Raw genomic sequence first — 12,539 nt, forward strand, 5'->3', positions numbered from 1 at the left:
ATCGGTGGGTTGGCGAGTAAATGTCAGTCCTGTTGCACTCCAGCTCTACGATGCCTACCGAGCCGTGAAACTTCCAGCGGGCAACCCTTTGAAGACGCGAAACTTGCTATGCACGGGCTCCGAGTCGCGACGAATGTTTAACGCGTGCATGTCCTGATGCCACTGGCTACAAGCTTCGCTGTCCATGAAGGCGAGCCCCGGAGTCCGCAGCGAAATGTGTAGCATGCTGACTGAAACGTGGGTTCACCTTGTGCGGTCTTACGGGATTGAATCAATCCCTACGCGCTACATGCATTATACGCGGCGTGGCAAATTTTCTGCGTGTCGTGAGCTCTGGAAGTGGATTGTTTCGCCGGCCGCGCAGTCAAGCAACTGGGTCGGGTTTGCTGTTGCTGAGTATCCAATTTCGAGCCTCAACTTGAAGCACATCACTCTTGACCACCATTCTGCGCTACCAAACCTCAGCGGACTGAGTACCAGCAACATGTAGATTTATACGTGTTCTCCCCACCTGACTCAGAGTGCAGTTCTCTATGTTACGTGTGACCTTGAATCCCTACAAATTGGAATCGGCTTCCAGGCCCTGAAGCGCTCGCTTTAGCACAAAGTGATGGGCTGTCAATGACAGGGAGGGTCATCGGCTACGAGATGAGCAATGTTATCCCGTCCCCACAGTCTATGGTCTACGAGGGTGTGGCTCGGACGGACGCGAACGGAGCGGGCTAGCACAAGCAGCAAAGTGCCATGTGTATCTCAATCTATTGAATGCTAGCATCATTTCAGTACGTATGTACCACAGAAAGTATCGCAGCAAAACTTGATGATTTCCTGTTCAGCGAGTTGCTTCCCACGGTGGAAAATCCGGCGCTTGGCACTGCCGTCCTCCGCGCCATGGCGTCACGTTCTTCGCGACGGAGCTCCGCCGATGCCGCTCCAGCCCCCAAGGTGGTCGCTAGCAGGTCGTCATCCCCTGCCTCTGGGTCGGAAGCAGTGGAAGATGCGCGCAAACGCAAACACCGCGAGCTGGTCAAACGGAGCTACTACCAGAAGCTGGTACCAACGATCAATTGTCCTTCCATTGCGAGGGGTTGTAGCTAATAGTACGGTTTGAAGGAGCTGCTGAAGGAGCTGAGGCAGCAGGAGCAAGCACTGTCCACGCAGCACGCGGCTCTGCTACGCTACGTTCGGACTCGGCCTCCAGTGGGAGGTCCGTCGGCTTCTGTGCCGGAGCTGCACGAGAAATATGTGCAGGCTACGAGCGAGAAGGAGCAGCAGATGAAGGAAAATGCAACGCTGCGGCATGTCCACAGCCAACACTTGGCGTTCCAGAAGAAGCTGTCGGCTGCAAGTGCTAATGAGGAGCGTGAGCGTCACCAAGAGCAGGAGGCAGCAGGTCATGGCCCAGAGGAACCCAGTGATCCCAGTGAAAAACAGGGATGGGGGATGACGCCGATCACTGCTGATGCGTGCTATGAGGTGATTCGAGCGGCATATTTGGAGGTGTGCAACTTCCGGACGAGTCGAGATCTCTACACAGCGAATGCGGAGGTGCTGGGCTGGACGCACCGCTATCGTTTGGAAGGGGAGCGGCTGCAGTACTCGATTTGCAAGCATTTCCCAGGACGGACAGCGCAGGAGCTGTCGGAGCGCGGGTGGGCCATCATGACAACAGAAAGCTCGTACAAAGCTCTTCATTCGCGCGGCATGACCTCTAACTTGCACGATATCCAAACTGTCAACGAGGACAACCGCGTGTTCTGCCGTGAGTTGCAACGCCCAGGCCAGAACGCAATCATGAAGACATTGCTGCTTTCATCGCGTTTCCGGGCTGAAGACGGATACATGACAATTTACCGTGCCCTGGACCACGACAAGTTTGGCTTTACTGGTGTTCCGAGTACCAAAACCAAAGACGGGGTGGAGCTGGCGGCTGAGTCTGCAGGTAGACGTCTGGAGCCGCGTGTGGTCTGGCTAGACATGTTCGCCTGGACATCGTTTGAGAATCGGGACGACAGCTCTGGCGTGGATTTTCAATTTGGTGGCGAGATGAAGCACTTTTCAGTAGACAACGCGCAGTTTTGGATGCTGGAAGTGCTGCTCATGGCTCTCCGCTGGGAGAGTCGTGCGGTGGGCCCCCTCATAACCTTGCAGGGGTGAAAAAACGTCATCCATAGGTAAAGGATAACATCGCGCTCGTCAATATTTAACTATGTAGTACTGAAGTACTTAGAAGTAAGTCTGCACCCTCACAAAACCTTACATGCTGGTATGAATCTTCTTCATTCAGCCGTGAGCGTGAATTGGGAGCCCACGGCCATGCTTTCCCATCGAATCGCGATAAACAGCACCTCGCGCAGCCAAATTGAGGTGGTAGTGGCGCCACCGAAGTGAAACAGACATTGCTTGGGCTCTGTTGGTACGTTGTAGAACAACACCCAAATGTACTTGTCTACCCACATCTCGGCAGACATTAATTTGTCCGCTGCGTCCGGGCCCAAGCGGATCTCAGGAACGCCGTCGGCGTCCACTTCCTCAAATTGCACGAGTTCCTTGTCAAAGGATCGAAAGAGCAGTAAGTAGCCCTCCTGTATTGGCCTTCTCGCAAGCAAGAAGACCGTTTTGACTGCTCGAGAGCTGTCTGCTGGCGGGGCAATGCGCCGGTAGAAGAGCATTGTGTCCGCATCAACGTACTGCAGCACATGAAGCTGCACATCCAGTGCTGAGCCGTAGATCTTCGGAAACTCTTTCGGGTTGGAAAATATCGACCAGCTCCGCTGCAAAAGATCACTGGGCGAGAGTGCAAATTCCTTTTGCAGCGCGAATTTGAGGGTGCGTCCGTGGACCTCTCGCTGATCCGTCCAGCCCAGTACGCGTGCTCCCGTGCTGAGTTTGTCGGTGCTACGAGCAAAGCGCAGCACGTCATTCGTCGCATCCTCAATAACCTTCGTGTAGGAATCTGTAGGCAGCGGGCGGATGCGATATTGGCGAGACGCAGAGACCCCTGGCAGCGGCACTTTGGCCGCTTCGGAGGCGTCCAGCAACTGGCCCATGCGGCTCTCAGCCTTCATGTGGTACGCGTTGAGCTGGTACAATCGGTCGTTCTCCTGTTGGTACCATTTCTTGGCCTCTGTGGCTTGCAGGTAGTTTTGCATGGTCGGTGTTTGGGCATCGACCAGGAGGTTGGCGCTTGAGGTGACGTCCACGTCGTTTTGCTGGGTTTTGCCGCTTTCATACAAGAGCATGGCTGCGTATTGCTTGTCCAAAGCATCGAGCTCGCGTCGGAGGTTGTCCAGCGTCGTCTACAGCGGAATGCACTAGGTCAGCTTGAGAAGGAAAACGAGGTTGGAATTGCAGCGTTTGCGCGTACGAGCTTCTTCTTGTACGACTTCTTGACGTACTCGCGATGCTTGAGGCGCTTCCGCTCCGACACCTTGGCGGCGGCGGCGGTGTCTTCCTCGCAGCTGCTGCCGGTCCGAGGCTCCATTGACTGCACGGTCTGAACTTCTGCTAAAAATGGAAAAATTGCAGGAGCGAGTTATGAAAACACAATTTACTTTTTAAAAGAACAATATGGAATTGTGTTGAAGTTGCCTCAGTCTACCGTGTTGGTCTCAGCGCCAGCCTCGCTAGAGGAAACACTGGCCGTGATGCTGGATGAGAGACTCGCAGATGAGCACTGCTGCACTCGGCGTGCTCGAACCAGCAGCACATTGTAGGCGACGCCGTCCACGACGACCTCGCAGTCGGGCAAGTCGAGAGTGATGGCGATCGCGATCAGTGCCTCGCAAGCAGCGCTCGCGCACATTGCAGCGATCTGCGCCGTCGTTGGAGGGGATGTGAAGGGCAGAGCCACACCGACGTTGGACACGCAGACCGGGTAGTTCGGGTTGGCGTACAGCGGGTGCAGTGCTTCCTCCAGCTCGGTCGAGTTGCAAGCGGCGGCATTGGCCGCGGGCGCCACCCACACGAGGAGGCCGAAGAAGAGGAGGACGAGCGAGACCGTCTGCATCTTGAGACTTGGAAGACTGGAATCCTGGTACTATTCTGCTGCGGGTTGCTGCGCAAAATAAAGAATGAATTCTTGCACTGCCGAGTTCTACAAGCACCCTCTGCATCTAGGCGGCATGGGGCACACGCACAGGCCAACCGCGCAGCGACAACAGCAATGTTGTTGTATATGATTAAGCTGCTCCTCGAGTTCAGAGGGGCGTGCATGTTGGCCTGGTCTTGACCTCTGTCCTGTCGTTCAGAAGGCATTTCAGTTTGGCTATGATGCGAAGGTCTAGGCAATGCCTTCATCGCGTGCCTCGTGTACAACACTCTGCCTCGAGCAGCGCTCTCTGGCTGTACGACATAACACGGTTGCCGGGGGTCCTCTACAAAATGAGCTGCAACAGGGCCGCTGTGGGTCGCCAATCGAGTCCAGTCCAGCCCAGCCCAGCCTCGACCGACCTACCGCCAGGCTGGCAACGCGGTGACCACCAGGCCCTCGTCGATGGCGAGATGCAAGTCCAGCAGCGGTAAGAGTCGTGAGGATGGTAGCCGAGTATATAGTACATGCAGCTGAGTACTGTGCGTCGCTCGATCCCAACGCTTGAGCATGCACGTGCTGCTAGCAGCACTGTTTACATTCGCGCGGGACTTCAAGTGCCACAATAGGGTCTCGGGCGCCTGTCATGCATCCACTTCACTTCCCAAGATGCAGTCAAGGCGTCACATGTCGGAGGAGCCAGAGCTCGAGCCTCTGTCTGGCCCCTCAACCCCCACCCGTGTGCCGGCCAACGACCTTGTCCTAAGCGACTTCCTGGCGTTTGTCGACACGTTCCCCACCAACAGCGACAAACTTCTCGATGAGCAGGCCGAGGCCGGTGCAATTAACACGGCCGTTGAGCTCGTCAACGATGACGACGAACGCTCCCAGCCCCTCAGTACTGGTCCTCAATCCAAAGAGCAGCAGCGACGTGAGTCCAGCCGCCGCAGAGAGCGTAACAAATACCTAAGGAAAAAGGTTAGCACATATTACCATTTCCTCGTGTTTTGTCGGTTCTAACGTGATTTTGTTGCCGCACTTGCATAGGAGAGAATCCCCAGGCTTCGAGATGAAGTGGAGCAGTTGACCGAGGTGCTCGCTGACTACGAGAACGGCAGGACTCGCCCGGTAGGACCTGAGGTCTCACTAAGAAAAACAAACGCGAAGGAACAGCAACTCGTGCAGGTCGCACAGCAGAAAAACGAGCTGCTGGTTGAGAACGCGCAGCTGCGCAAACAGTTCCATCGAGCCGCGGCCTTCTCGTCCACTTTACAGCAGATGCTCAACAACGAGCACAAGCTCTACCTAGCCAACTCGTCGTACTTCCTCGTGCTCAAGCCGCTCACAACTCCAGACTGTCAGAGGGAGCTGAGAAGGTCACTGGACGTCATCATGCCAACCTACGGCGTGGCCAAGAGCGTCAATCGAGCTCGAGAGATCTGTGGCTGGGACGAGAAGCGCTTGACGAAGCGGGCGGACTTCCACAACCTGAAGTCCAAGCTACTGCGCGGCAAGTCGGCTCGGTTCGTGTTCAACCAGACGTGGGAGCTGTTCTTGGACCCGATTCGGACCGAGAAGCTCTTTGCGCCCGTCATGAATGTCCGATGCCGCCTGGTGCAGCGCATAGACGACAACAATGTGCTCTTCTGCTACGACCATGCTGCCTCGCGGGTGCTGTCCGAGAAGACAGACATTCCGTCCGTGAGCACAATGGCCTTAGTGACACGAGTCTCGACCGAGACCGGCCACCTCATCATCACTCGTGGACTGCGGCGTGGGTGTGTGGAAGTGCAGGATCTGTTGGCCGCAGCACCAAAGCTACGACGAGAAATCTGGCTAGAGACGCTCACTTGGTACGGTCTGTCGGTCTGTCTGGGTGGCGCGATGCCAACTGACTGTGTGTATGCAGGATTGATTTTGAGCAGCGTGGACAGGACTGCGAAGTCACCATCGGCGGGGTCACCCCCGCTCTCCGTCAGAGCTCGTACTTCTGGATGGTCGAATGTGTACAACTGGCACTTCGATGGGAAATGGCCGTCTTCGGACCGCGGTTTCGAGCGACGTAGTGTCGAGCATGGCAAGCACTGGTGCGTAGCGATAGGAAAAAAATGTCCAACGCTATACGCGTATTGCAATCCGCTACCAAACCAACATTATCACTACGTGCCTCGATGAACAGAATCGAAACCAACCTTATCTGGGAACTGAGCACACGTGAAACATCTTCGATTCACCACCGATGTCCGTGTCGAATCCACACTGCCGAAGGAAATTCCATGCCGATCTTGACGATCTGAACTTGTCGAGGTTGCAGCAGGCAATGCATGATTGCAACATGCTAGAGAAGATTCCTGACCCTCAGGTGCCAATTTCGCAAGCGGAACGGGCAATGCAAAACGTAAGGAATCCTTGGCAACGTAGTAAGTTTTTTCCAACCACTGCGGGAGCGTTTATCAGTGTTTTACCACTGCGCACATGCCGCATATCTTCACTGGTTTAGTGAGCCAAATCTCTTGTATTGCCGCGGTCAAGATAAATAGTTTTGTGACCAGCATTCTTCTCGCTAGCCGCTTACATCGCCGCCACAGCGTGTGGCAGAGTGAAGATTGGTTGCTCGCCCACTTCCTGTTCTCCCTCTGGGACCACCAAAACGATGGCAGGCAATGCTGCATCTCCACTCACAGTCATCGGTGGCGCTCCAACGTTTCGCAGAACGATCACCGGCATCTCCACCTTCACGCTTTTGCTGAGCACAAATCGGCACTTGACTTCCAGTCGGTACTGCCACCGAACGAAAGCGGCGCTGTTCGTGGGGGCAACAGGCCGTCCACTCATGTCGTCAACGAGAGGCAGGTACAGCACTTCATCCAGAAGCTGCCCTGCAGCCACGCCAGGGAAGTCCTGGGTGCACACGACGCGCGTGCCCGTACTCGGTCGGCGGTTCGGCAGCTCGACGGTCAGATCCTCGTACAGCAGCACCGAAATATTGTGCATGTCGCGGGACGAATAGTTGCTGATGCGCGCCTGCAGCGACAGCGTGGACCCAGTGATGTGGACGTCGCTGTCTAGACACACCGCTACTTCGCAGGCGCCCTTGGACTTCATCAGGCTCAGCAGCCGCACCTCATCGGACGACGACTTCTGCAGCGAGCGCACTGGGTGACACAGCGACGGTCGGTGCACGACGAGGTCATGCTCCGTCTCCAGATCCGCCACCAGCGACCCCCGAACACCCAGCCGAGCCTTGATAGTGTACGCGATGCTGGCGTTTACTTCGCGCCGGGTTCCTGCAAACCCCTCCGCCAGTCGGAACACCGGCGGCAGTGTATCGTCCAGGCGGTAGCGGAAGCGGAAGCGGTACTCGCCCGGCTCGAACGCACTGGGAATGGGCTCGACGCGCTCGATCCACTCGCGCAGAAACTCGTCGCGCATGTTGCGCCTCGAGAGTGCGTGGTTCGCTCCTTCCGACCACGCCACCGCCTCAGCGCCTTCCACGTGAATCGACAAGCCTGCTCCATTAACGCGTTAGCATTGCACATTCCATGCAGCACCGAATGCAATGGCCAACTCACCTACGCACTCAATGGGCCTCGAGACCCGCAGCACCAGTTGCCCTTGCACCACGTCTCCGGCGGTGTAGCTTGCTCGGTGCAGCATCACTCGAATGGAGCCTTTGACGCCGATGCCCAAGCAGTTGGCCACTTTCCCCATTGCTTCCGTCCGTCGACCTAGGAACAAGTTGTCGCTTCACCTGCTGCTCGCGCGGCGCTTTCAATTGTGAATCCACCCACAGACATGGCTCTGCGTGTCTCGGACGGCCAGCCTTGCTCACCAGTCAAGCGGTGTACGGAGCACTCGTCGACCGAAGCTGAAGTGAGAGAGACAGACATAACCATGCAAAGCCTGCGCGCGATGGTGATGAGAGGCATCCTTCCCTCCGACCTTCAGGATTGATTGAGCTGCGCTTCTATCTGCATGCCATTTCCCCAGAGGTGCGTGGTTGAACCAAGCGCCCGCCCACTCGACCATGCAATGCAGTGCAGCAAGCCCAAGTCAAAACTCCACGCCGTCGCGGCGGCTCCATTATTGGTAATACGCTACGGCCAGTTCGACAGGCGCCCTACGCCGGCACCTCATCCTAATGTATATGCTTCCATCATGTAAATACGCCACAGCCTTCACACGCCCCGCTTAGTTCAGCGTGTCCGTCGGAGAGCGGACCGAGTTCATGGAACTCCGGGAACTCCTGGAGCTCCTTCCATCGCTGGCCGATTTCCTCCGGGGAGCTGCTGCCACCGCCAGCACAGGCGCCACTTCGACGCCCACATCCGCCGGCGATGCAGCTGCAGCGGTAGCTACCACTGCCGGCAGTACGGCCGCCGTCGGGGCGAATGCCGCTCCCAGCACGAGCTTGCGCAGGATTCCCACGGGGAAGTCCACCGACACACTGCGACAGAGACGGAATTGGCACTTGATGACGAGGCGATACTTGGTCGTCAAGAAGTGTGACTGGATAGCGGCGGACACCGGCCGAGAGGGAGACGTCTTGGTCACCAAGGGCAGGCCCAGCACCTGCTCCAGCGACTTCCCTGCTTGGACGCCCGGGAAGTGTTGGCGACTGACGCACAAGGAGCCTTCCGACTTCTGGTTTGACGTGCCCAAGTCCACCGAGACGTCCTCGTACAGCATCATGGACAGCTTGTGCATGTCCTTCGAAGAGTCGTTGTGGACTCTCGTGTGCGCCAACAACGTGTCCCCCGCAACGTGGACGTCGCTAGGCAGCTGTGCGGAGATGGAGCACGTGCCCTTCTTCATCAGCCGCAGCATGTGGACCTCGGCCGACGTCGAGTTCTCCAGAGAGCGGACAGGTTGTCCGACTGGCGGCTGCTGCACCACAAAAGGCCGCTTGGCTTCCAGGTCGGCCGAGAGTTTGCCCTTGACCGTCATGACGGCGGTGGCCGAGTAGCTCAGCGACGCGTCGATGCGGCACATGACGCCGGCGTCGCGGCCCGAGATGTGGAACGAGTTGGGCAGCGTGTCGCCCAACTGGAAGTAGACGGGGTACACGTACTCGCCGGGCTGGCACGACTGCTGTCCGGCACTGAGCACGAGCTGGCATTAATATGGCACAAAATGGCTACAGGTTAAGGTCCAGTGTGTTCACTTCAAGGTGAGACTTTGGCGTCGCACCTCTTCGTCCAGGTGCAGATGCTCGCGGAGATACACGGCCGCGGCCTGGCCGCCGCCTTCCGTCCACGTGAGCAGCTCCTTGCCGCGGATGCGTAGCACCAGCGCTGCAGTTGGCAGAGGCTCGAGTTAGCTGCGCGTCATAACGAAAAAAGGCAACTATTCTCTCTCACAGGTGAAATCGAGCGGCTCAGTGACGCTGAGCACGACGGAGCCGCGCAGCAGGTCACCCGAGAGGTAGTGCGAGCGGTCGAGCGACACGTTGAGGCTGCCTTTGACGCCGAGGCCGAGTGCTTTTGCCACTTTGCCCATTTTGGTATTTGTATGCGAGGTTCTGATTGTCGAGCGAATTGTCGAGTGAGAGCTTGAATCAGCTGAGCTTGAAGACCGAATTGTATTTCAGCCAATCACAGGAGCGCACGGAGGGTGGGACTTTCCAGAGAAAAAGGCCGTGTTTTTAGCAAGCAAGGTCTCCAGTGGCAAACTTGCCACTGGCAAGCTATTTCTCTGCTGGACTGAGGGCGGGGGCGCTTACATTCGCCACCAGTTGGCGCTGTGTAAGCCTCGCATCGCAGATTCTCGTTTCCGAGGCGTTTTGCGACGGAGCTCCTTCGCCTTTTGCGGTAAACCACAGATCGCATCTGCAGATCAGCGAAATTTGGACAGCTGCTTGAGAAAGGACCGAGCAGGCTTTGACCGCCGGAACAACCAGCCAATTCAGAGAGGGTTTGATCATGAATATACATGTCAACGAAGGCGTGCAAACTCCTGCGCCAGGTTATGCCGGCGAGGCAAGTTTTACAGCAGAATTCATCGCTGCGATGACGACGCCACTGAAAGCAAAGTTCAATTTGGTGCAAAAACGAAGCAGTTGCATAAAACATATGAGATGGCTACTTCATCAAAACTCAGAGAGGGTAAATATTCAGAGGTCTGTTCGACTTACTATTTCATTACAGAGCATTAGTTGTCCGAGTTTATCAGTTATCCTGTCTTTCTGAAGTTGAAGCACCGCGCGATCTGGCTTCTTCCGCTTGGACCGCTGGCAACTGCAAGGTCTGCTGCAAATGCAAGTTGCTGCTAGATACGAAGTGCATGTAGATGCTGTTCTGCCACGCCAACTCTTCGAGCCGGGCGTGGCAGGCACCTTCGTGCCAGCGACCGTCGTTTCGCCACTCGCCATTGAAGCCATTCGTGCTTCGTCTACAGGGTGACGACGCCGCTCTCTACGGCAAGTCGATACCACGAAAATGGAGCAGGAGACCCGTTGCGTGAAAAGTGGTTGCGTCCGTTGACACATGAGAGTTACATTCTCGATCTACTACGTCGCCAATGGATAGAGTCTCCTAATTACTCTGAACGACATCGTCCGCCTCAATTTGCTGGTGTTTGCGCGCCTTAAGCTACCTATGTCTTCTGACCTATGCCAAGCGCAAGACCCAACCGATGGACCACGACGCCAACCCCCACGCGGGTCCAAGGCGAGGGCCCAGTCCAAGACCGACGCTACGCGCAAGAAGATGCACACCCGAGGCGGATCTCTGTCGTACTGACCCAGTTCACGGTGCTTCTGAAGGAGCAGACGTGGGCGAAGAGAGTCATAAACACCCACATCGAAGACGTACTGCGGGTACTGGTAGCTGGATGAATAGGGGCCCAGAACGTCATCAGGAACCAGTTCTGGTCTCGGCGAATCAATTAGTGTTGGAGGACGTGCCTTTCCTGTGAAAAGCGTTCACACAAGAATACAGAGTATCCGAGCGTTGACGCTACGGGCGCAGTATCATCTTGTGTATCTTAGTAGCAGGGTGGTTGAGCTGCTGGCAGCCTGTACGCCACTGCTGGCGTCATCTCATTGTCCGCAGAAGCTACCCGTAGCTTTCGAGCCGACTTGCAGCGCTACATAACGAGAACTGTATTACAGTCGGTTTGATAGTGAAATCGAGATTAGTATTATGCACATTATTATGTATATTTCTATTTCTAATAGTATATTATATAAAAAACCGTATTCATTAGTAGTAGCGCAAACTAGTAATTCAAAATGTTGGTATTAGTGTAAAGCTAACTACTATTTTGCTAAATCAAATTTGTCTTTCGTCGGCGAGTTCATCGTTTAAATAACAAGGTCTGGGGTTATACAAATATCTAGACAATCAATACCTGGGTTTTGCGTTTGTCTGTTTCTAATTCACTTGTTTGTATGCGTAGATTTTGCAGTTCAGCTTGGATTCGCACATTCAAGAACCAACCCTCAACATTAAGTACATCTGTGTCGAGTCAGGCCACTGAGGGCGATGCGGCCGACCCCGTAGTCTCCGAAAGCCTACTAAAGCGACACGAGTCGTGAAACGGTTGTTGGTATTGCTGAAGACATCAACCATCACAAGCCCCCAAGAGTTCGTGGTCCCGTGTGGAGTGTGACCCATATGTTGACGATGCCTGTGGCCGTCAATGGAAAAACATACACACACTTGTTGGCACGATTAGCTAGAATACCTTTCCAGCGGTAGCTATGGTCGTGCGAGTCTGGTTGGGCCGTTGTACGTCGACACCTTCCCAAGAGCGAGTGCTTTCGCCGATATATTTTGTCGTGAGCTCTCTACGCACGTATATAGGCAATGGGCGAGCTCAGAGTCAGCTACTTCTATATCGCAACAGCCAGGAGATCAGGCGCATGGAGAAGTGCGAGCGGTAGGACTGTATGAATAGTTTCATTAGTAGTAGTTTTGGTTGTAACATTATATTTTCTGAACATTAGTAATATTAATATAATTCGGAAGCCCAAATATACTCCATATTACTAACATGTATATGTATTTACCAATCCTTCGTCACGTAGCGGCAGGAAATGGCGTGGTGAATGTTCGGAGTGATCTTCATATCAACCCAAACCGACGATGCTGTCGACAACTCCGCGGATTTTTGCAGAGGGCGCCCATGGGCTTTCCACTTGCACGAAAGAAATGAGATCTGCGCCGAGGTCTGACCGGCGGACACAAGCGACGGAGAGCTCCGAGCACTGCTTGGCTGATTTGGCAAGTAGCCGATCGTGCTCGTCGTCGAGTGATCTCCCAGATACGGGATCCTCGAATCGAGGACCATAAGGGCGAAACAGGTCGAACAATTTTCGCCATGCTTCTTTGTGGCGCTACGATACGACGTCAAGTGCAAGTGGCCGCTCGCTTTGCTTTCAGATCCGATGGAATAGTGCAGCCTTTACCCCATGGAGTGATCAAAAAGTGGTGCAGTTGCAACGTGGCGCTCGACATTTTTATCTGAGCCCTTCAGAGGGTCTGGATCTCCTTGCGGCGACAGCGTT

At 55.2% G+C, this 12,539-nt stretch overlaps 6 protein-coding genes across 6 annotated transcripts; 2 read left to right on the forward strand and 4 right to left on the reverse strand.

The window, feature by feature from the left end:
• Window positions 1-891: 891 nt before the first annotated feature.
• Window positions 892-2,157, forward strand: KRP23_12835 (uncharacterized protein; the record flags this gene model as incomplete). Its single annotated transcript, XM_067883476.1, has 2 exons — window positions 892-1,053; window positions 1,114-2,157. The coding sequence occupies 2 exons, from the start codon at window positions 892-894 to the stop codon at window positions 2,155-2,157; spliced, it is 1,206 nt and encodes a 401-aa protein (XP_067738917.1).
• A 122-nt stretch (window positions 2,158-2,279) lies between these two features.
• Window positions 2,280-3,484, reverse strand: KRP23_12836 (uncharacterized protein; the record flags this gene model as incomplete). Its single annotated transcript, XM_067883477.1, has 2 exons — window positions 2,280-3,299; window positions 3,368-3,484. The coding sequence occupies 2 exons, from the start codon at window positions 3,482-3,484 to the stop codon at window positions 2,280-2,282; spliced, it is 1,137 nt and encodes a 378-aa protein (XP_067738918.1).
• A 108-nt stretch (window positions 3,485-3,592) lies between these two features.
• Window positions 3,593-4,009, reverse strand: KRP23_12837 (Elicitin Vex1; the record flags this gene model as incomplete). The annotated part of the gene is made up of 1 exon (XM_067883478.1): window positions 3,593-4,009. The coding sequence occupies one exon, from the start codon at window positions 4,007-4,009 to the stop codon at window positions 3,593-3,595; it is 417 nt and encodes a 138-aa protein (XP_067738919.1).
• A 690-nt stretch (window positions 4,010-4,699) lies between these two features.
• On the forward strand, window positions 4,700-6,096 carry KRP23_12838 (uncharacterized protein; the record flags this gene model as incomplete). Its single annotated transcript, XM_067883479.1, has 3 exons — window positions 4,700-5,008; window positions 5,078-5,883; window positions 5,940-6,096. 3 exons carry the CDS (start codon window positions 4,700-4,702, stop codon window positions 6,094-6,096), a joined length of 1,272 nt encoding a protein of 423 aa, XP_067738920.1.
• Window positions 6,097-6,601: 505 nt separating this feature from the next.
• Window positions 6,602-7,741, reverse strand: KRP23_12839 (Arrestin domain-containing protein A; the record flags this gene model as incomplete). Its single annotated transcript, XM_067883480.1, has 2 exons — window positions 6,602-7,539; window positions 7,603-7,741. 2 exons carry the CDS (start codon window positions 7,739-7,741, stop codon window positions 6,602-6,604), a joined length of 1,077 nt encoding a protein of 358 aa, XP_067738921.1.
• A 480-nt stretch (window positions 7,742-8,221) lies between these two features.
• Window positions 8,222-9,529, reverse strand: KRP23_12840 (Arrestin domain-containing protein A; the record flags this gene model as incomplete). Its single annotated transcript, XM_067883481.1, has 3 exons — window positions 8,222-9,142; window positions 9,221-9,324; window positions 9,391-9,529. 3 exons carry the CDS (start codon window positions 9,527-9,529, stop codon window positions 8,222-8,224), a joined length of 1,164 nt encoding a protein of 387 aa, XP_067738922.1.
• Between the last annotated feature and the right edge of the window lie 3,010 nt (window positions 9,530-12,539).

This window comes from Phytophthora ramorum (assembly GCF_020800215.1).
Source record: "Phytophthora ramorum isolate Pr-102 chromosome Unknown Phyram_PR-102_s0016, whole genome shotgun sequence".
Taxonomy (NCBI): domain Eukaryota; phylum Oomycota; class Peronosporomycetes; order Peronosporales; family Peronosporaceae; genus Phytophthora; species Phytophthora ramorum.